This window comes from Taudactylus pleione, unplaced genomic scaffold (genome assembly GCF_031769625.1).
Source record: "Taudactylus pleione unplaced genomic scaffold, aTauple2 ptg000612l, whole genome shotgun sequence".
Taxonomy (NCBI): Eukaryota; Metazoa; Chordata; class Amphibia; order Anura; family Myobatrachidae; genus Taudactylus; species Taudactylus pleione.
This window is the reverse complement of record NW_028285014.1, coordinates 3,481,111-3,505,188: the sequence shown is the minus strand read 5'-3', so window position 1 is coordinate 3,505,188 and position 24,078 is coordinate 3,481,111. Positions and strand designations below refer to the sequence as shown.

At 41.8% G+C, this 24,078-nt stretch overlaps 1 protein-coding gene across 1 annotated transcript in view; it reads right to left on the bottom strand.

Moving 5' to 3' along the window:
- Positions 1-1,479: 1,479 nt before the first annotated feature.
- Positions 1,480-24,078, bottom strand: part of PPP1R37 (protein phosphatase 1 regulatory subunit 37) — a 60,962-nt gene continuing 38,363 nt past the window's right edge. The window contains exons 3-13 of the mRNA XM_088454325.1: positions 19,453-19,498; positions 17,928-18,028; positions 16,259-16,378; positions 14,947-15,097; positions 12,645-12,800; positions 11,328-11,440; positions 11,017-11,158; positions 6,370-6,536; positions 5,542-6,109; positions 4,416-4,511; positions 1,480-4,267 (exon numbers count right to left, since the gene is read on the bottom strand). Of these exons, the coding sequence (XP_088310451.1) occupies positions 4,417-4,511; positions 5,542-6,109; positions 6,370-6,536; positions 11,017-11,158; positions 11,328-11,440; positions 12,645-12,800; positions 14,947-15,097; positions 16,259-16,378; positions 17,928-18,028; positions 19,453-19,498 (1,659 nt within the window). The 3' untranslated portion in view covers positions 1,480-4,267; position 4,416. The remainder of the gene's footprint in view (positions 4,268-4,415; positions 4,512-5,541; positions 6,110-6,369; positions 6,537-11,016; positions 11,159-11,327; positions 11,441-12,644; positions 12,801-14,946; positions 15,098-16,258; positions 16,379-17,927; positions 18,029-19,452; positions 19,499-24,078) is intronic.

Sequence of the window (24,078 nt, the reverse complement as noted above, 5' to 3'; positions counted from 1 at the left end):
AGAGGCTGCCACCCATATCAGCTATTTCCTCATATTGTACACCCCACAGGGAGAGCTGCTATCCATGTCATCTGCTTCCTCATATTGTACATCTCGCAGGGTGGCTGCTACACGTCAGCTACTTCTTCATATTGTACACTCCACAGGGAGAGGCTGCCACCTATGACATTTGCTTCCTCATATTGTACACCCCACGGCGAGAGGCTGCTACCCATGTCAGCTACTTCCTCATATTATACCCCCCAGGGGGAGAGGCTGCCACCCATATCAGCTATTTCCTCATATTGTACACCCCACAGGGAGAAGATGCCACCCATTTTACTTCCTCATATTGTACACCCCACAGGGAGAGGCTGCTACCCATGACATCTGCTTCCCTCATATTGTGCACCCCACAGGTAGAGGCTGCCACTCATTTCAGCTACTTCCTCATATTATGCATCCCACAGGGAGAGGCTTCCACCCATGTCAGCTACTTCCTCATATTGTATATACCACAGGGAGAGGCTGCCACCCATTTCATTTCCTCATATTATACGCCCCACATGGAGAGGCTGCTACCCATTTCAGCTACTTTCTCATATTATACGCCCCACATGGAGAGGCTGCTACCCATTTCAGCTACTTCCTCATATTGCAAACGCCACAGAAAAAGGCTGCAATCCATGTCAGTTGCTTCCTAATATTGTACACCCCACAGGGAGAGGCTGCTACCCATGTCAGCTACTTCCTCATATTGTGCACCCCACAGGGAGAGGCTTGCCACCCATTTCCTCATATTGTGCACCCCACAGTAAGAAGATGCCACCCATTTTACTTCCTCATATTGTACACCCCAGAAGGAGAGGCTGCCACCCATGACATCTGCTTCCTCATATTGTGCACCTCACAGGGAGAGGCTGCCACCCATGTCAGCTACTTCCTCATATTGTATAAACCACAGGGAGAGACTGCCACCTATGTGAGCTACTTCCTCATATTGTACACCTCAGAGTAAGAGGCTGCCGCCTATTTCAGCTACTTCCCCATATTGTGCACCCCAAAGGGAGAGGCTGCCACCCATTTTACTTCCTCATATTATATGCCCCAAAGGGAGAGGCTGCTACCCATTTCAGCTGCTTCCTCATATTGTACACCCCACAAGGAGAGGCTGCCACCCATGTCAGCTACTTCCTCATATTGTATACACCACAGGGAGAAACTGCCACCCATGTGAGCTACTTCCTCATATTGTACACCCCACAGGAAGATTACTTCCATTTCAGGTACTTCTCTACATTATCCAGCACACAGGAAATAATAGTCTGTTCTAGTGAAAGCAGGTTTGCCTGCAAGGGTTTTAGAACAGGTGTGGCAGCTACATATGCAGTTGTATAGTCACTAAGAATAGATCATAATGACCTTGTTGAAGTCTTCTGACATTACCAAACTAAGCTGAACGGCAGTAAACCTTTGATATAAAATATAAAGGCACAGTAAGACATATAAGAAATCATTTTATTTGACAATAGGAAGAAAACCCTTTTAAAACACAGCACATATTTGCAGGGTGTATAAGGGGTGACCATACAGTTGAAGAGAGGTGTAGGCAAAGCATTGTAGTGTGGGGCACAGTTACAGGGAATTGTATTGCACATTGTGAGGTTTGCTTTTCCCCATAGAACACCTTTGAGGCCGATTTTAGCGGCAGTTTATAATATGTAGTTAAATGAATGGAGGGCGGCCATTTTCTTAGTCAATAAAAGGGGAGGATTAAAATCTGTGTGCCCTTATTTTCAAATATATCCATACACACAGACTTACATAAATATGGATTTGTACAATAAATTACAAATAAAAATGATTTCTGCAAACCTGCAGCATCTGAAAGTGCACCTGTCATTCATTCCCATGGAGGCGTTTTCTGCCCAACATCCATGACCATGCAATGGGAACTCACAAGCCGATTGCGCGATAATTTTGACTTGGCCCACAAAATGGCTGCCTCCATTGAGTATAAGTAACACATACACTTTAAAATGTCTGCTACTCACGCTCTAGCAGTTCATGAAGAGGAAGAAAAATATTTCAGTGTGAATCTTTTCTCATAATGTATTTAAGGTCTTGCTCTGAAGGACAGTGGCCTTTTCAGAAGACCTGCATGTGTGGATAGCAGAAAAGAGTAGTACAAGGGATAAAAGGGAACTAGAATCTCAGCATCTTTGTTCCCACACAACATAGTATGTCAGAAAGGAACAAAAAAACAAAAATCACACTGACCTAACATACATGTGTAGTGCTTTGGACATCACACGTCAAACATGTACTGCACAAAAAACATTTCGCTAGCTGGAACAAACGTGCAGGTTACGACCTATTGCCAAAAACAACATGGCATTTTCCACTGCACCGGAGAAGTTATCTTGTTGTGTCCTGCACTACAGAGATAAGAGTAATGTGTCCCTCAGCTCCCATCAACGTACTGGTAGCACAAATCTAGTGCAAAATTATCCCATTCCAACACTAGTTTGCTATGACTACCAAGGAGGGGGTCCATACTTAGGTACTTTATTACATCTAGTGCTTATGCAATTGGGAATAAGGTGCAACCAATAAGACTACTGCTTTCATTTTGTAAATTGCACTATAAAAATCACAGACTGACTGGTTGCTATGCATTACAGCTTTTTTTCAATTTCTTTATTTTAATTTCTACAGACGTCTGAGCGCCAGTCTCTATTAATGTTCCCTATTAAATCTCTCTGTTCAATAACAGCGGGTGTGGCAAAATGATAATTGGGTATATTAGGAATCCAAACACTTAAAACGGATCTGTTTGTAGCTACCAAAAACTATAGGTGACATAATTAATGTAGGCCTAAGAATCGCTAGAAAATGCATATTGCAAATTATCATTTAAGACATCTATGAGAGTCAACAGCAAAAGGAAATTTGATATGTAGACTTATATGTATAACCATACACCTACAAATTCAACATGGCCGCCCTCCTTCTCATGCCTTCCTCTATACCAGACTTGGGAAATTCTATGATCTTCAGTTGTTGTTTCACTAGTTCAGCAACTGCTGACCAACACCAGGTGGCCTAGGTCTACTACCATAGCCATAAGACGTTCTGCCTGACAATCACAAAAACCCAGGGCTGTGGGTTACAGGTCATAATTCCTTTATAAGCTCGTCCGGGGTCCTGAAGCTATATGGTGTGGGAAGCGTGTGGGTAAAAATCACAGGGTCACCATAAAATGCCAAGTACCACCAATAGTCCCTGTAGCACTTGTAGCTCTATGAAATTTTCTAACTACTAGATATATCCGGTGAACAGGATTGCTACTTAATACATCTCAAATGATAACGGTAAAGGTGGTAAACAAGAAGTAATACAAACATTCTAGGTGGGGTTGAGGTCATTAGGACTCAGAAAGTATGGTCCTTAGCAGAGGAGAGTGTCAAGAGGAACATGCTCTGGTAAGTAAGTTCACCAACTGACCAGTCTAGAAAATCTAGAAATCTTAAATGCGTTAAACAGCTATTGGATCAGGTAGATACCTACGGAGGCCAATACAATTGCTTGGCGTAGGATGGCCAGTTGTTCGGCATCAGTGCTGTGAAGATGAGAATTTCTCACCTCCATATGCATAAACCCATGTATCACCCTATAATGTCCCGGCCATACAGAATGAATTTTAAGGAGTATAGAGTCAGCTTGTTTCAATCTCACACGGCACAATTTTCAGGTGAGTAGTGTAGTGAATTCTGTATCCACAGGTGTAACACAATCAGCTGGATGTATATCAGGTGAGTCTAAAAGCCTTTTTGTGTTCTACACTGTAGGTTACTGGAGGTTCCACTGAGTGTGAAGAATCATGAGGGTCAGTTTATTTGTCCATAACAGCCCTCGTCGGGGAATATCCCCCCCAAACCAGTAACAGTCCAGTGTAAGTGCGGAATATCAGCGGTGTCCCATTCTTCAGGAAATTGTAACGTTGCATCTTCTCTCTGAAAAACCCCCCCAATCTGGAGAGTCCCAGCATGAAGTTAATGAGCTTTAGGTTTACACTGTGCAAATTCCATTACCTGCAGGAACGGTGTCTGCCCTTATTGCCATCATAGGGGGGAAGCAAACTTAGGATCAGTTGAATGTCCTCTAAAGGGGAACCCGTTTAATGTGATCCTATAGGACCCCATTTCTTAAGGCGAGATCAATGGGGGTGTAAAAAGGATTCAGGGTACGCAGAAGACGGGACCCAAAAAGCCTGGAAGAATCAATCCTGCAAGAAAAAAAAGATACATGGCTTAAGCCATCGATGCAAGAATATTATCTGTGCCCCTGCATCCCAACCCCTTTCGTGCCACATAACACCCATTCTCTACCCCCTTCAATTGCTATTGTTAAACTACAAGATGAAACATAATTACCTTATAGTGTTATAATGTTCATAGTTGTGTCTGGTTCTGTGGAGGCATCTCTTAGTAAGTCCTCCAACTCTGTATCACTATATGTGCCATGAGAATCTGTATAAAGGTTAGAAAAATAAGGTAAATACAACATCTTTCTGAATCAAGGCTCTAGTTTGGGATTTTGAAGAAAATGAGGCCATAAATGATTAGCTTGCGCTAGTGGACTCAGGGTCCAATACAACAGAGCAGATGAAAATCTCTGACACCTAAAGTTAAAAAGGTAGAGAGATGCCTCCCCTCCACCTTGGCTTGCGTGGCCGAGAGGTGGCGCCCTCTAATACAATGTTTGGTAGATAGCCAATAGACACTTATAACAAGCTGTAAATGACACTTAGGATAGAACAGAGTGGAGAAATGGGCCATATACTTAGACGATTATGTAGGCTGATTATTGGTTAAGTTGCGTGTTGGCATTTTACTGAATTACAAAGTAACCAAACTGTGTAGTCATGTACAAGTGGTCTGAAATAATTACTGACACAAACAAATGTCGTCATGGTAAAGGAAAATAAATGGTAACACAGTAACTATCTATGTGAGTGTTTCCCAACTCCAGTCCTCAGGGACCCCTAAACAGTGTATGTTTTTCAGATGTCTTCATTGGTGCACAGGTGTATTCATTACTGACCAACACATTCTAATAGATCCGCAGGTAAGGCTAACATGATACAAAAGAGATCTGTAAAACATGCACTGTCAGGGGTCCCTAGTGCTCCCACTAGTCTGTTCTGCAACTTGCTCACCGCCAGTGAAAGGATGCGCCATCTATTCACAGTGAGGTAAGAGCTTGGGGCCAGCCAAGAATGTCCATAAGTGCTGGGTACGCTCCCAGGAGTGATAAAAAGGCGGGCACGTCTTAAAGACACATCTCCTTTCTTCAAGGCCAAGCCCCTTTTCAGGCACGAGAGAGTGCCCTTTCTATGGTCCGGCGCCCTGCGCCAGATCTAGAATGGACACTTGGGCCCCTGAGTGCTGCGTTTGAAAACACTGATCGATGTATTCTTAGTGACTATACAAGTCTACATGTCGTTTTCATATAGGAAACTGTTTTTGTACAATAACAAAAAAAATTAATTACACCTACCCTTGTCATCACAGAATGTTTGGGCCCTTTCAAACTCTGCCTCAAGTCCATTGACTAAGGCAGGACCTCCTGGCAAAGCCACTCCATCCAATGAGGATGCTTTAATCTCTTGGGCTTCTTTTCCTCCTTCCACTGTATTTGGATTCTCCACGCGAGTGACCAAGAAGACCTTGTGGCCCCTCCCAGGGCTAGATACTGCCACCGGACCTGGAGCGCTCTGAACAGGGTTTTCTACTGGCTTTGCTGTCGCCTGCTTCTCCTCCTGCACTTCATCATCTGTATCAGAGTCTGACTCCTGTCCCTGAGGGTCTGGAGCAGGAGTAATCTCTTCATCATCTTTTGAAAGCGGTTTGGTATCCTCAATGACAGTGACGGGATCTTCACAGGGGTGGATAATCTCTTCGGGGGCAGTATTAGTATCCTCCTCTTCGGCAGTGCTGGCAATCTCTGCCATTGATGCTGACTGCTGAAGACGTTCTTCCTTCTCTTTGGCTAAAACAAAGTTTCGGCGGCAACCATTTTGAATCTCTGCCAACAGCGCCTTCTGCGTTTCAATAAAGCTCTTAACCTGGGGAAAAAATAGCAACAAACTGTATAGAAATGATAGGAAATCAAATTGAAAATGTAGTTACAGTTGGACATCTGATAGGAGAATGTCAATTAAGGATTCTCATTTGGCAAATTAAGGAGCAATTTGCATATCTATGCGCTATATTAAAATCCCTATTGGGTCTTTTTAAAAAGGTCTCTAAATGTAATAAAAAAAAAGGATGAGATCTGATTAGAGAGAGACCAGTGATAAGTAAGGGGCATGACATTAGCCCTCACCGCCTCTTTCTTTGGTTCTCTGTCCAAATCCAACCTGAGTAGGGATTGGTTGACACGAAGAGCCAATGAGAGGGCCATCAACCCCCCAGTCTTGATTTCATTCTCCCTTAAATCGAGGCGAAGTAGCCGAGGGGATTCAGCCACAAATTCCGCTACAGCCACCGCACCTGGAAAGTAGAAAAAACAGGAGTGACAGATTATTAGCAATGCTAAAACTAATATATAAAAGAGAATATGCAGATGTCATAGCTGTAGTTTAGAATAATAAACATATATATATATATATATATATATATATATATTCATTCTAAGGATGCAAACCGTAGGAATAGCGCACTCGTGAGAATAGTATATAAAATTTTACTTATAATAATGCTCACATACATCAGGGTAAGTAAAATTATTTTATATGCTATTCTCACGAGTGCGCTATTCCTACAGTTTGTATCCTTGAAAAACTATCTGGATAGATATATATATATATATATATATATATACACACACACACATATAGAGTCAGGTGCATAAATATTGGGACATTGACAGAATTTTCATATTTTGGCCTCTATTCACCACCACAATGGCTTTGAAATGAAACAAACAAGATGTGCTTTAACTGCAGACTTTCAGATTACATCCAAATCAGGTGAACGGTGTAGGAATTACAACGGTTTCTATAAGTGCCTCCCACTTTTTAAGGGACCAAAAGTAATGGGACAAACTAAACAATCCTGAATCTAACTTTCACTTTTTAATACTTTGTTGCAAATCCTTTGCAGGCAATTACAGCCTGAAGTCTGGAACGCATAAACATCACCAGACGCTGGGTTTCATCCCTGGTGATGCTCTGCCAGGCCTCTACTGCAAATGTCTTCAGTTCCTGCTTGTTCTTGGGGCATTTTCCCATCAGTCTTGTCTTCATCAAGTGAAATGCATGCTCAATCGGATTCAGGTCAGGGGATTGATTTGGCCATTGCATAACATTCCACTTTTTAGCCTTAAAAAACTCTTTGGTTGCTTTTGCAGTATGCTTCGGGTCATTGTCCATCTGCACTATGAAGCGCCGTCCAATGAGTTCTGAAGCATTTGACTGAATATGAGCATATAATATTGCTCGAAACACTTCAGAATTCATTCTGCTGCTTTTGTCAGCAGTCACATCATCAATAAATACAAGGGAATCAGTTCCATTGGCAGCCATACATGCCCACGCCATGACACTACCACCACCATGCTTCACTGATGAGGTGGTATGGTTTGGATCATGAGTAGTTCCTTTCCTTCTCCATACTCTTCTCTTCCCATCACTCTAGTACAAATTGATCTTTGTCTCATCTGTCCATAGGATGTTGTTCCAGAACTGTAATGGCTTTTTTAGATGTTGTTTGGCAAACTCTAAACTGGTCTTCCTGTTTTTGTGGCTCACCAATGGTTTACATCTTGTGGTGAACCCTCTATATTCACTCTTGTGAAGTCTTCTCTTGATTGTTGACTTTGACACATATACACCTACCTCCTGGAGAGTGTTCTTGATTTGGCCAACTGTTGTGAAGGGGTTTTTCTTCACCAGGGAAATAATTCTTCTGTCATCCACCACAGTTGTTTTCCGTGGTCTTCCGGGTCTTTTGGTGTTGCTGAGCTCTCCGGTACTTTCTTTCTTTTTAAGAATGATCCAAACAGTTGATTTGGCCACACCTAATGTTTTTGCTATCTCTCTGACGGGTTTGTTTTGATTTTTCAGCCTAATGATGGCTTGCTTCACTGATAGTGACAGCTCTTTAGATCTTATATTGAGAGTCGGCAGCAACTGATTCCAAACGCAAATGTCACACCTAGAATCAACTCCAGACCTTTTATCTGCTTAATTGATAATGAAATAATGAGGGAATAGCCCACACCTGTCCATGAAATAGCTTTTGAGTTGATAGTCCCATTACTTTTGGCAACTTAAAAAGTGGGAGGCACATATAGAAACCGTTGTAATTCCTATACCGTTCACCTGATTTGGATGTAATTACCCTCAAATTAAATCTGAAAGTCTGCAGTTAAAGCACATCTTGTTTGTTTCATTTCAAAGCCATTGTGGTGGTGAATAGAGGCCAAATTATGAAAATTCTGTCAATGTCCCAATATTTATGCACCTGACTGTATGTATGTATATATACACACACATACACACATATATATATATATATACACATACATACATACACACAGATAGGATAGATAGATATACAGATATGTATCATAGATATATAGATAACTAGCACAGTCTGCCAGCACTCTTAGAAATAAGAAACAACTTGCTCCGGTGCACAATATAATATTACTATCCAGTATCCAGAAGGAATGGCACTCGGAGACAATAGCAAATCAAAGTTCAGTGTATTCACATCAAACGTTTTCAGGGTCTCAGCCCAGTCGTCAGGACAATACACACATACAAAAGTATGTGTGTAATGTCCTCACGACGGACAACGCTTCTGGGCTAATTCGCCCCATAATCAGGAAGACATAGTAATCATAATTACTATGTCTCCTAATAACGGGGCGAATTAGCCCAGAAACATGGCAGTAAAGTTTTACCTATTTACAAATTCCTGCAGTGCCATGTTGTGATGTGAAAAGTTGGATTAACCATCATTGTGTAAATATTATTCCAAGAGCACGCAGGTAAAATATCAAGTACATGTGTTCTTGATAAAAGTAATTTCCGAGTGAAACGTTTGAACAAGACAAAGTTGTCAGACTCATTCTTCATCTACAAGACCCGCGAGTGTTGCCTCAATTTCTGTGTGATATATTGGTTGTTCCTTAGTGAAGATCTAGGAGGGCACCAGGGCTAGTGGTTTACTGCATTCATGTGGAGTGCCGGATGTTTTTACTCTGTTTTTGCTGGGATTAGAGTACCTATTGGGTTTAAATCTTCAAACATGGTTACCCACAGACATGCAGAATACGTTTGGGGTAGTAACAGAACCCTAAGCAATCAGAGCATTAGAGAGCCAGCAGCAGTAAAGAGCATTTGGCAGCACCAACTCCATTGATCGGCACATTTGAAGCATTTAAAATGGTCACAGCAGCACAGAATAAGGGGGTTTTAAGATTGTGGTCAGATAAACCTCTCTATGGAAAAAATTCATACATACAATTAGTTATCTTTTGCAATATCAACATAACCAACATTACTAATAACAATTAGTAATCATTTTCTTTAGTAGTTTATTATAAAGTTGCAAAGACTTGTCTACTGTAAATACCATTTTGAAACCCAAATGAAAGCCAACCATGTAACTAGCTCATTTACTTTATGGAAGGTTGAAAATAAAATTCCCTGCAAAAGTCTCTCTCAGATATCAATGAATATTTCATCAGTCAATCCGAGTATTACCTATAGCACGGAATAGAGAAAATTCCCATGTATTGTGGTTTCCATCACAATACAGCCTGGGTCTACACTAACTGCATAAGGCAAAGCACAGAGGATCACTCTGACTTAGAGGGGTACATTTACTAAAGTGAGTGTTTTTAGAAGTGGAGATGTTGCCCATAGCAACCAGATTCTATCTATTATCTTCTAGAAGGTGCTAGATAAATAAGTAGAATCTGATTGGTTGCTATGGGCAACATCTCCACTTCTAAAAACCTGCACTTTAGTAAATATACCCCTGAAGTCTTTTACTGCATAAAACAGTATGGCATCATCACAGTGTAGGTGTCCTTATAAGTAGATTCTATGGGTACTTTCATGCTTGGCTGGTTGATTAGTCATGTAGACCCAGGCCCTCCTACCTTCCCTCTAAGGGTTTTCGTGAACAAAATAGATATTATAACTACATAGTACTATCTTTGCTGTATAGGTAACCTAACCCTGTCAGTAAGCCGGTGTCAGGATTCTGACTGCCGAGATACCTTGCACCACCTACTATATTGAGAAGCATGTGGTAAAAGCTGGAGATATGCAGGAAATTTTATACTGAGAGCTACACAGCATTACTGTGTCCTCTGCACCACGTTTCTATTGTTGTCAGTCCAAGTAGCAGTGATGGGACACCCTGTTCTGCAGTGCCGACCCTCCCACCCTGCCCTCAACAGGACTCTCTAGATCACAGACTTAGAATAACTTTACTGGTTAACGACTTTAAAGTTTTTTCCTGGATGGAGTTCTTGAACACTCCTGGATGTGTATTTTTAAGTGTACCAATTACTTTGTGTTATTTCTGCATTGTGTTTATAAAAGAACTTATTGTACCAGTGCTGGTAGTGCATATGGATGATGGCATGCTGAACCTTGTAGTTTCACAACAGCTAGACAGCTACACGTGAACATAAAGTACATGCTTTCCAGGGCTCCATAGATTTGTCCCCATGAGCGATCTATTCCTCCACACAAATGGTGGCAACACTGTCACTATTAGAGTTGATTACATTCTGTGGCTAGTTATGAAATCACAGTGCATGGTATCATTACCATTTTTGATGTCTAATATCTTGGCTTGTTCATGGTGTTCTTTGACCTTTATTTTCTTATCTCTCACTTTACATCAAGATCATGATTAGCTGCAGTTTTATACCTCTCCTGTATAAACAGGGCACATGCCATAATGCAGACCCAGCAATGACCCAAGTACAACAGGTAGACAATACCTTCACAGGTGAGTTTGGCAGATGCCAAGCCAAGCCGCAGGACGCTACGATTTCCAATTAGGCCATTTTTGAGATGGCGGACACCCTCATTGCCAATAGCATTGTGACCAAGGTTCAAAGTTTCCAAATTCTGAGTATGAGGCTGAGGACAAACAAAAAAAAAGAGAGAAAAGGAATATTGTGTGAGAAGACGACGGTCGCTGCTGTGGACTGTGAAGCAGATGAGTAAAGATGAGAAATATCTGTCTCTCCTTTACAACACTCTTTGTTGAGAACAGAGAAGCCACCAGCCAAATGTGACCAAGTCTTACCAAGCACATACTCATGTAGACCATGCCGGCGTGAGTCAGCTGGTTGTTCCATAGAACCAATGTGACCAGTCCGTGGCGCTGTTCCTTCAGCCCCTCACAGATATAAGCTAGGCCTGGAAATAGAGAGTGAAGAAAGAATAAGTAAGGTAAAGTGGGTGATATTTTGGTGTGGACCATGAATAACATGATTGTTTAGAGTGGCACAGACAGGAAACCACATGAGCATAAAAAAGGTATAACTACGCTACCATTAGGCACAAATGGTCTTTGCAAACCATTTCCTGTGCAGTGACTCTGTAAATCAACACTCCCAAAGATTTTGTTTTAAATTTATATTTTAACTATCCAAATTTGCTCACAGGTTCCCTTTAAGGCTGGTGTCACACAAGCCGCTTTCACTCAGCAGGGAGAGAGTCGGTGTAAAACTCTTCAGCACTTTAAGCTGGAAAAAAAGACGTTAGCTGATTTTTACATAATATCTGGTCGGCTATTGAGCTGAAGTGTAATTACTTGTGTGGCAGGTGGAGAAGGAATGTCATACTTCTGTAAAGCACTTGTTTCAGCAATCTTCCTGATGCTTAAGACGTTGCATACAGCACAGAGAAATCTGCATGTGCAGGTCTGTTCTCCCATCATGTCAGAATGTAGACTGAGTGAGACTAGGGGATGATTGCACATGTAATCGCAATTCTTTGTAATACTAAACAAATGCAGTTCTTTCCGAATGGGAAAAAAATAACATCAACTAAGGTAAGAAAATTAAATGTATCACATATGAAGTGTGCAGGTTAACCCCCCAGACATACTGTTCTGTCTTATCTTGACATCTCACAGCAGCTTGTTACATAGAAGAGTGTCTGTAATAGCCGCACACCCCCTCCACAAAGATTAAACATACTAAAACTGGATTTCACCACCTTCAAACAGTGGGTAAAGGGCATTGGTTACAGGACAAATGAAGGTACATTACCTCTTGTACCATCACTGGCCCGTTAATGACTCCATCATCTCTATATACGAGGAGACCGCAAGCCTGCTGCCCTGCTTTCACTCCCTCCCTATTCCAAAATGACATTACAGTACTTATAAGTAAGCTTTAGTAGGTATTCACATCTGCTAGAATCTTTACGCTGTTCTTTGCCTCAGCTGAGGGGTAAATAAACAGGTTTATTTTTTTTTTATTTCAACTTGTGGGTTGGCAGGTAAAGTGGATTTGAAGCATGTCATCACTTATTCATGTAATTGGCCATTGAAACACAGAGTGGTCCGAGCTTGATAACTTCTGTGGTCCTGGTAAGAGCACAGACTCTCACTCACCAGAGTCCATAATGTGGTTGTTTCGCAAGTCCAGGATCTGTATACAGCTGTTGAACTTTAATACATTTCCCAACTGGGCCGAGTCCTGCAGGCTGTTGAGACGGTTGTCGGCAAGGTACAGCTCCCGTAACACTATGTTCATCTTCAACGCCGTGGCTGAGATTGAGAAATGTCAGAAGCAGGGAGGCAAAATTATTAATAAGTCAAATGACTGAAATAAATCAAACATGTTAATTTCTTTGTCTGATGTACAAATAACTTGGTCAACACATGTAATTAGCGTATTCAACAGGGACCAACTTGATGTAATAACTTTATTAAACGCTATTGTCCTGACTCTGGTACTTGTGCAGAATCCTGCTCCAAGTGACCACAGTTCATTCAATTAAGACAGTAAGTAAGCTAAGCACCCCCTGCTTTCTGCTGCTGCTGATGGGATCAGTACTCAGCATGCATGGAGTGAGAGGTGGTGTTCTAGAGCTTAGAACTGATGAGAGAGTTACTAATAAGCATACTGCATCTCGGAACTTGTAGTAGGCTGTATTGCAGCAGCTTGCAGTGACATATTGGTTCTATGGGCAATGCCTCCAGAGTGCCAAATTCAACAAGAACACTGAGGCAGAACCCATCAGTTTAGGCATGAAGACAGCTGAAAAAGACAAATGAAGCAGACCAGACTGTTGTCTATGATGAAATGTACTAATTAAGCAGCTGTGAAGTCTGCAACGTAGAACAGGAAATGTTGCCATGTCCTACTGGACACCGATTACCTGACCTCAACAATTTATATAATTGCAATAAATCTTCTGTTAATGCATAAAGACAGCATTACTGTCACGCAGACATAATGTTCAGATCGGTCCAGCCAGTGAAAGTTATATATCCTTGGTTCAGTATAGTTACAATGTTATTCGATATCCCCTTTAAAAGGTGAAAGTATTAATGGTTTAAAATAGGGGAGGGGAACCTTTTTTCTGCAGAGGGCCATTTTGATACATATAACATTATCCGAGGGCCTGGTGCAGACCACGCCCCCTCCGTGTGACGTCACACAGGGGCCGGGTCACAATGCCAGTGATTACAGCAATGCCTGGAACATCCTGAGGATGCTCCGGGGGAGCTGTAAGGGCAGCAGTGTGACCATCTGAAGCGTCCTAAGGACGTTCCAGGCAGCACTGCTGCATAGATTCTGGCTGCAGGGTGCCATTCTAGGCACCCTGCTAGCCAGATGGGGCTAGCAGAAAAAAGCTCAGAGGGCCAGACCAAATGATTCCGGGGGCCTTATACGGCCCCTGGGCCTGTGGTTCCCCATCCCTGGTTTAAAACCACATTGTCTAATGCAAAAGATCCAGACATACGTTTTAAATAAATAACTGCAAGTTGCAGTATTTATAGATCACCTGCAGGTGTCACCGTTGTTGCATAGTTGAATAAAAACCTACGCTTTAAAAGCAGCACAACGATACAATCAATATAGCTGAAACAGCAAAGTCTTCTAACACAGTGTCAACAATATCTTAAAGAATATCAATTATTTGATATCACGTGCTAATTATTTTCCAAAAGAAAGCAATTATGGAAGCCTTGCAAGATACAGATTATAATCCTGCTAAATGGGTATTTATCCATCACTTTTGGAGACAGTCATTTGGGTCGTGGTATCAATATTCATAAGAAAGCAGCAAATCAATTTACTAGGAACCAGTAACACAACTGGGGCACAAATCCTGTTAAAGTCATAGGCTGCACTGTACTGAATACTGGTGCATCCCACAAACTGAATGACTACACTGGTTAATGAATGCATTATAAAAGAAGCTCACACCCCTGGACAATCCATGATGTATAGCGAGGCCTGTGTCCATGCAGTGTTTGGATCTGCACCAGGGTCCCAACACTCACCTGTATTTCACAGTATCTGCCAGCACGGAGGGGACAATGCTGTGACACAGGGGGCTGTGGTCATCCTTACTTAGGCTGCTAAGGTGGAGGTATTATTTATTAGACAGTTGCTTGGATTGGACACTGCTCCTGACCAATCAGGTACCTCGTATAGTACATGCACACAGATCTGTATGATTGACTATCCTGCTGCCCAGGTATCCCAGCAGTGCTCACGTCTGCAAACTATTATCAAGAGGGGCTAAATTCAGGTAACATTATGAGTCCCAGGGGTTGGCATGGGGTCACCATTACTTGTAGGGAGCGGGAAGATGGATAGTTAGCCACTGATAACAATCACGTAAACAAACAAACAAAAAAAATATGTGTTGCAGGAAATGGATATAGATAAAGGACTCACCCAGCAGCATTAGAGGTCTCCCGGAAATGCTGGTGTTTTCAAGGTGGAGGACGGTTAAGCTGCTGCTAATGCGGAGTGCTCGGGCCACAAATGGAGCCGAGTGGTCTAGCAGAGGGGTATTGCGAGCATCCAAATACTGCAGGCAGTTTGTCTGTGGGATGACAGAACTTCATAGTAACACTTAGGAGTCATTATTACTTATTTCCCAAATATGACATAGACATCCTCTAATTGAATAAACAATGGAACTACCATGTCTGACCGATGCTTCTTCCTAAATGATGTTAAAAAAAGCAAATATGATACAAGATTCTAGTATGGCCACTAGGGGCACTTGTTCCAACAGAATGTATGTATGGTGTGTCTGTTACCCTAGGTAAGGCAATTCAGAGTCACAGCTTCCACCTGTGCTAATAAAAAGCAAATATGCCATGAAGAAAAAATGGTTCTCTGTGCAGGAGAACATGCCAGTAAAATATTAAAATGAAATGATTTTTTGTACTCACTACCAAATCCTTTTCACTTGTAGATCATAAGGATGAGAGGGGTCAGGAATGGTGATGTATGGGCCCTGACTCCAGGAGGGTGTACACTAAGGGCCCGATTTACAGTTAGGAGCAAATCTGCACCTGGGCAGCCTGTGCTGTGATGTAGGCACATATATTTGCCATGTTGGGGAAATACTGGCTTCCTTCAGATATATAACATGCAAATCCTGGATGGCTTTATTTTAGCACGATTTGGAATAGAGCTAGCATGCCCCCTCCCAAATATTAATCTGATCGCACAGTTGAAGTTTGCCCCCTTTCTACAGCACAGCACGGTTTTGCTGGGTGCAAAATTATTGTACTCTCTGGATTTACTCTTAACTCTAATGGAGTAGCGAAATAAGTAACAGTTACATACAACCCGTGATGTGTACAGTAGAAAGTAGGAGGAATGTGATACTATCCTTCATGCTTTATGGAACCGGAAGGTCCCTACGAATGCATTGAGACACTAATGACCCAAAATGGGATGGACACAGACATCTTTTCTGGAGCCACAAAGAGGTTCAAACGTAGCTCTTGAACTGCTTAATGACAATACAGGGACTACCATCCCGGGAGAGATAAAGGACTTCAGGGCTTGGGTCAGAGCAAAAACACCATTGTGGGCTTTGAGGTAAACTGAATGCACACATCTGAGCTGTAAAGTAGATGCTGCACGGCATGACCAGTTTCTGAGCAGGATCCGTTCCCCTCACATCATTCCTGAACCCCCATGTTCCTGCACACCTAGACAGTAGTCTGTCTGCTAAGGCCACACTTACCTTGCGCATCATATGAGCGGCAGCCTGCCAACCTCGGGTGCCAATGTGCTTGTTGAAGGAAATGTTAAGATGCGTTGCGGACTCATAATACTCAATCATATCGAACAGAGCTGAGGCTCCCTGTACAGAAACAAAGAGCAATTCAGTGGCTACATAAACAATGGGAAAGACTGTGTTCCAATAAATGCTGGCAAATCACAAAAACTTCAAATACAAAAAAAAAAATTAAATTAAAAATCACCAGCACCCTACTCTTACCCCCAGCCTAACACCTGTGCTGTCCTTGTCCACACAAAGCCAGCACCCCTTTTTGTCTGTACAAGGCAGCGCCCCTACAGTGTCATTCAGGCAGTCTAGGGACCAGAGAGGGGCATGAAGGAGCAGAAGTTAGGGCTACATACTGCCTCTGAATAAAGGGGGCATATATGACAGGAACATTAATGGGATACATTCTTTAAAGTCTGCTCAGCCAAACTCCTCAAAATAAGAGCTGCAGAAGATAAATGTGCAAAACTGCACCGTCCTTGAATGGTTTTCTGAGTGGTACCTGGCGCACGTCAATTTCTGTAATGCCATCTCATAAATACATGCCGTGACAAATGCAATTTCTGTGTACACTCTGCAAACTCCTTTCAGAAATGCCCCCTCACCGTTTCTACAGTAGGGTTTCACAGCAGCGGGCAAGAGGCGAGCACTTCGGTAGGCTGGTGATTCTCTAACTAAGCATGCTAGAAGAAAAATAACTTTTTTTTGGTGCAATATTTTCACGTCTTTTAGCAATGTGCGCTCCCGTTTTTCGCCCTATCCTATGATAAAAGCTGTAAAAAAGTATTACCGCAAAAACTGCGCATGGTGAAACCAGCGAAAAGTACAGCAGATTTTGGGGAAATCAGCCTGTACCCCATAAAAAGCCTAACTGACATAGGAAATCAATATAGAAGTGTATTAGTAGCCCTAATAAAAGTATTTGGGATTTTTAAATTGTGTCAAATCGCTGTTATATGCATATTTGTAGAAGTGTGGAGAAATGATAAAAAGCAGTATTTTTTGGAGAAAATATTTGCTGCAAATAAATTGGGGGTACAGTAAAATGAGTGCGAGTATATTTATTGTGTCTATAAAGTGCAGTTTAAAAAAATTATTAAAAATACACCTGTTGCAGCCACCTGCAATCTTAAAAACACCTGTCCTATCCATACACCCCCCCCCCCCCCCGAAAACACCTGACCCAGTACTTTATACCCACTCTCCCACACTTTTACATGTTGACCCCAAAACTGACATGTCATTATTAGGGGGAATAAGAAATAATTTTTGCCTAATTAGTGTCCAAAGGGTTCTGAACCAAGCCCCCAAATTTTTAGGCAAAAGTGGGGATTTTGCACAAGTTTTCACCTACTCTGAGATGGTGAAAACAGTTTGCCGGTTTTTGACTATGGAGTTGTCGCACAAATGCAAAAACTTCGGCAATAGGATTGCACGATACGCATTTCTGTGCGAGAAGTTCACACCTGCGAACACTTTTCACCAAAACGCTGCTTTTCGCGGCTACTTGAATCCGGCACTTAGTACTTAATGGTTTTTAACCTTCACAGACCCGCATGGATCAGGTCTGAAAAATAAAGTGTTGGAGCCAACAATAAAACATTCATTGAATATTATTACTTACATCCTCATCCAGGTTGGTCTGTTCCAGATCAACCATTTTAAACTGCACCCGTTTGAAGATTTCCTCTAGAGCTTCACATGCCTTGTGGTCCAATCTCTCTCCTGTGGAAAGGAATCCAACACTTACACCCAGAACACCCATATAGGAAACTAGACATCTAATGAACAGGATATATGGAATATAGACACGGAAGAAGAATGGCCCCTCACGCGTTTGCACAGCGTAGAAAGTCATATCGGGGCCTGAATTCAAATTATTACTGACATTACTAAACATTTATTTGTATAACGCCAGCATACTCCCTAGCTCTTACACCTGTCGTTAGTAACAACATAGTAAGACTGGGTATTAATCGGACAGGTAAGAAGGTGCTGCTCCTATACTTACAATCTATGGGAAAATAGCTTGATACATGAGGTTAAAGTGCTGCAGAATGTAATGAGAAAAATGAATGAGGAGCAGCCTATAATTACACTAGGAAAGAGATACACCACTGTGGCATTTTGTGTTGTTCATGGGTCCTAGTGAATGGAGAGGATCTGTCTAATGGGCCCATATGTTGCTGGTTAGGTTGTATGATATTTAAGATCCAGCTGTTTAGTGGTGGGGACCAGTGGCCCAAAATCTTACGGCGTCACTGGGGCCTGTTAGTGTGGTCAGAAGATGCGGACACATCGCATATTTATCTGATAGAATTATTATTGGGTGTTACTTGGTTATTATTGGTAGGAATAATGGTATTAATTTCCCCAGGAGTGTAATTAGACATAGCAGTCACATGCTCCCACACTAGGACAAGTTGCCCAGCATTGGTTGATATAATGAAGCGGGATGCGGTCATAATCCCGGCAAGTTGGATTCCTCCGTTTAGAAAACCGGCGCTGGAATCTCAACAACTGTCAGAATCCTAGCGCCGGCATCCCGAAGGCAAGTAGTGGGGTTAGGGTTAGCGTTAGGCACTAGGTGAAAGCTTAGGGTTAGGTTTAGGGTGCGGCGAGGGGGAAGTTAGGTTTCGGCACCGGGGAGGGAGGGTTAGGGGTAGAGAAGAAGGGTTAGGATACTTACCAACAGGTGTCGGTATCCTAACCCTGTCGGGATGCCGGATTGGGATTTTGACCGCCGGCATCCCGTACCCAACCAAACCCAGCATGTCTGCTTTGCCGTAGGGTAGCACTTTGACTCCTAAGTAAGGTTTGGAAGACCACCTAACTCAGCACTACCACTTATAATTTGCCATTACATAAGTGTGCATCAAATATTACATTAAGCATAGGCTTACAAAAATGGAGAGTATAATTGTGTGGTTTGCGCTGCATTGCAGAAACGTTCCATGGCAGGATGGGAGTACTGTAATACAAGTCAGAGTACGCATCTCCAGATAAAGAAGGGATCCGTGAGCCCAACAACCCACTCTACGGATTGACAGACAATCATGAAAATAAAACAAGTGGTGTGAGTAGAGACTGCGTCTGATCAGGTAGGGGTAGAGGATCTAAAAGGTAATTGACGTGCAGAACATTCTTACCTTTAAGATCCAGGTTATCCACTCTCCCTGAGAGATCAGTCAGCTCCTGCAAGAGACATGGGGGAAATTTAATTAGGTGCAAGTCTGGTCCCGTGAGGCAAAATTACGGCAAATTCGCATTGCGATTACCTTTGCAATTAAATTCCAAACTTGCATTTCTTATTCAGAGTAAACAACAAGAATCAAAGAGGAAAAAATGAGATGCCCAAGGTGGTGCACTAAGATTATATTAAAATATAATTTTTATTGTCATCTGATTAATATCACAATTGTAATAAGAACAGCGAAAATTAGTTAAAAGATAGGTAAATTGTATCAAAAGGTTTGATGTTAAGTAAAAGACCCCCTGCAATGCCACACAATTACATATTAGTTTTGTTAATTGTGTTCCCATATTTCACGTCACCAGATAGTATACCCCCGTTTTTGCTGATTAGGATAATAGGATCATGTCTCAATAGACCTCTTATAAACTCATTTCAGGATATCGCCAAGCGTCCAGTGATGTGCCTGTTGTTTTTAAACTGGTTAATTGACAGCCATTTGCAAAGAATTAGATATGGTGAGCTTATTTGCTTTATTTAATAATCCAGATACTGTCTATAATGATTGCTCTATTTATCCAGATGCTCTCAGGAATCAAACCTCATCTAGGTTTGGTATCTAAGCAAACACTCCTATACTCCCAAAGTTGTGTCAGTTATATCTGTTTTTATACTGCCAGCCAGTGCTGGTTATCAGTAGGTAGTTCTCCTGAAGCGCTTTTGTAATTAATTCATATTGCCAGTGAGTGTGTGCATGAGAGACGGGTATGCAATCAATTGCTGAGTGTAGTGTAAACTGTAATCTCTGCATGTCTCAGAGTCTTAAGGTTCCAATATCATAGTTCCCAGTGCTCCTGTTCACCAAGAGTCTCTCCACATCGCATCACCATGTAAGTACAGTATTTGTTACATATTCAAGCGGTCTTCAATAATTACACTGGGGAACAGTCAGTCAATCTGTTGCCAGGGATTTAAGAGTAGATTTCGATTAATTTTGTGCTCCTGATCATGAATATGCCATGCTTATTTTTCAATTGGCTCTAGTTTTTGAGATATGCATAGGTCTTTAATATTTATGAAAAATAAAAATTAAACAATGTTAAAAATAGTTAAAAAGATATTTTTTTTTATTCTGATTAAATTTGATTTGTAAAATGTTATAAAAAGACATAGGATAATTACATACATAAATGTTGGGAAGCTATGAGAACCATTTTTTGTAGGATTTTCTTTTGTATTCTTGTTGCGGGCAGTTCCTCTGCAGACTCCAACAGTAAATCGGCCATAATGTGACGATCCCACCTTCCTTGATATCTTTCTTCCATTACCTGCATATCCTGGTGGAACCATTCACCCTGTTCTTCGCTTAAATCTCCTAGATTGAACAAGAAATGATCTAAATGGCTGTACAAAAAATGTACTTTAATACTCATGTTGGCACCTACTTTCCAGAAACATTTTAGCATGTTGTGGACTAGTTCATGATAGTTGTCTGCCTTGTGATTGCCTAAAATTTTTTGAATGACAGTCACATACATTAACTCATGCTTCAGATTCTGTTTCAGTCATAGATGTGGTAACATTTGGATCCTTCACCAGTTTCCGTATCTGTGGGCCGTAAAAAATGCCTGCCTTTAATTTTTTAATACTAAGAGATGGAAATGTTTGACAAATATACGTGAAACAATCGCCTGACTTGTCCAATGCTTTTACAAATTGTTTCATTAAACCCAGTTTGATATGGAGAGGCGGCAGTATGATTTTTTTTTTTTTACTGTCAATTAAGGGCTCATGAAAAATGTTGGCTTCGCCTACAGTTATATCTTGGAGGCCATATGGTTTGCTGCCAGTGCTTTTGTTTTGCACGACTATCCCATAAGCATATGTAACAAGGATAGTTAGTATAACCACTTTGCTGCCCAAGAAGAAAGTTTACCATGTTTAAGTTGACACAAACAGACCACTGATGCTGAGAATAAGCAAATTTTTCTAAGACTAACTTGATATTTTCATACTGTTCTTTAAGTTTTGTTGAATGACCAATAGGAATCAACGCAAATGTATTCCCATTGTGCAGTAATACACATTTTAAGTTCCTTTTAGAACTATCCAAAAAGAGCCGCCAGTCTTCTGCTCGATATTCTGGTAAGCCCATCATCTGGAGAAGTTCCGGAATATTGTTGCAATACACAAGATTGTTATCTTGGCCCTAGAACGGCAGTATGGCTTGCTCTCAATTTTGATACGACGTTATAGCAATATCTGGCTCAAGACAGTGCTTTTCTTGAAGTCTGGATGCTAAAAGCTCAGTTCCTTTTTTCGATAAATTCAAGTCACAAATTAAATTGTTTAGTTACTTTTGAGAAAATTTGTTTGGAGTAGAGGAACTTTCTTCAAACTCACTTTCATCTGTGTTGTCACTTGCATTGGATGAAATGAACATTTCCTCATCATCACATTCAACTTCGCACAAAGAACTGAAGGATGGTACAGGTAAATCTTCGCTATGTGGTATCGACTGTTTTGCAGAATTCATACTTGGGTATTCCCATTTGAGTTTCTTAAATCGATTCGAGTGATTCCACGCAGGTTTTACAACCTTTGTGAGGCACCCAAATCTGGTCTTGCTGGCTTATGTGACATCCAAAATAAGTCTGATATGCTTTTTTTCTGAATACAGTTATATTTGTTCTTTCTTTTGCAACACTATATTTGCCACAAATAGAACAAAAAAATATCAGGGTTGTTAGTACACCGTCTCCGAGAGGAACTAATTTTTACAATGAAAACGTTTTGTTTCACACATTCAGTGCTAACTCCCAACAAAAGCTGAGGATATACTGAACACAACAAGCCCAAATGGTGGGAAATTGGTTGTGGTGGGACAGAGAGAGGGCCGAACAAATGAACAGGAGGTGTGATAACTGCATCACTCGGTCCTCTCCGTTGCTCCTCTCTGTATGCTGGGAGGAGGTGTGGCTGTGGCCTGAGGATGTCCCAGCAGGCTCAGCAGTGCATGGCCACGCCTACTCCCAGTGTTAGTGAGGAGATATGAATGTGTTGTGTTGCTCCTCTCTGTGTGCTGGGAGGAGGCGTGGCTGTGGTCTGAGGATGTCCCAGCAGGCTCAGCAGTGCACGGCCACGCCTCCTCCCAGCGTTAGTGAGGAGATATGAATGTGTTGTGTTGCTCCTCTCTGTGTGCTGGGAGGAGGCGTGGCTGTGGTCTGCTGAGCCTGCTGGGACATCCTCAGACCACAGCCACGCCTCCTCCCAGCACACAGAGAGGAGCAACACAACACATTCATATCTCCTCACTAACACTGGGAGTAGGCGTGGCCATGCACTGCTGAGCCTGCTGGGATATCCTCAGGCCACAGCCACACCTCCTCCCAGCAGGCTCAGCAGAGCACTGCCACGCCTCCTCCCAGCGTTAGTGAGGAGATATTAATGTGTTGTGTTGCTCCTCTCTGTATGATGGGAGGAGGCGTGGCTGTGGTCTGAGGATGTCCCAGCAGTGCATGTCCTCCCAGCGTTAGTGAGGAGATATGAATGTGTTATGTGTCTCAAACGTAACTACCAGCTACATTATCACAAATAAAACAAATTCTTGTTATTGTTGAAAGGGGGGTAGTTGTTAAAAAAGCAACACTAAGACGATTCTGTTAAGTAAAGCAGGCCTAGACTAATAAGGTACTTCAAATGGAGCTAATAATTGAACATTATAATTTTTCCATCAGTTTGAAAACTGGAACCAATTCAGCTATACTGAAGATCTAATAGGACCTGCGAGTACTCTCAAACCGATCTTAAATCCTTGGCAAGAAAAAATAAAGGATGATAGGAGACCTGCGCTGGTTCCTATGTGTGGTTTGGTGCTTGCCGCTAATCTCAGTTTGGGCACCCAACTCAATTATTAAAAGTATTGTTTAGTAGCGGAGATCAGCGCTACACCTGCTTGTAAGCGGGTATCAAATAGTTGGATGTTAGTAAACTGGTACACCAAATACAAGACAAGTTGTTTTTGTCTTATATTTGGTGTGCCAGTTTACCAACATCCAACTATTTGATTTATGTCCTGATATCCACAATAGGACAAAAGCGTAGTGCACACTATCAGATTATAATCCTTTTCATATCATTATTGTACACCATATACATACCCGCTTACAAACAGGTGTAGCACTGATCTCCACAACCAAACAATAAGAAAAAATAAATAAAAATGTTGTTCCCCGGTGTTATTTAGAGCCCTCTCGGGTTTCATTGACAGGCACTTAATTATACAGAGTTACATTGGTACATAATAAGTGGTAGCAGGGTGCGCTGCAGAACCTACTCGGCATTTCCCTTAGAAGCTTTATCAAGGTAAGCAGAGTCACCTTCCGGATCAGACTTTTACACCCTCGGACGTGTCATATAACCAATCAGATGCTTGTTCGTGCATATTAGCCAAACATGTCTGGCAACGTTGATGAGTACCGCCCTCCCTCCTTAGATAGGTATTCCCATGCAAAAGGACTGATGACGTGTTGTCAGGAATCCTCAATGGTTCCCAGATTAGCAGAGATCCCAAAAGTCTAAA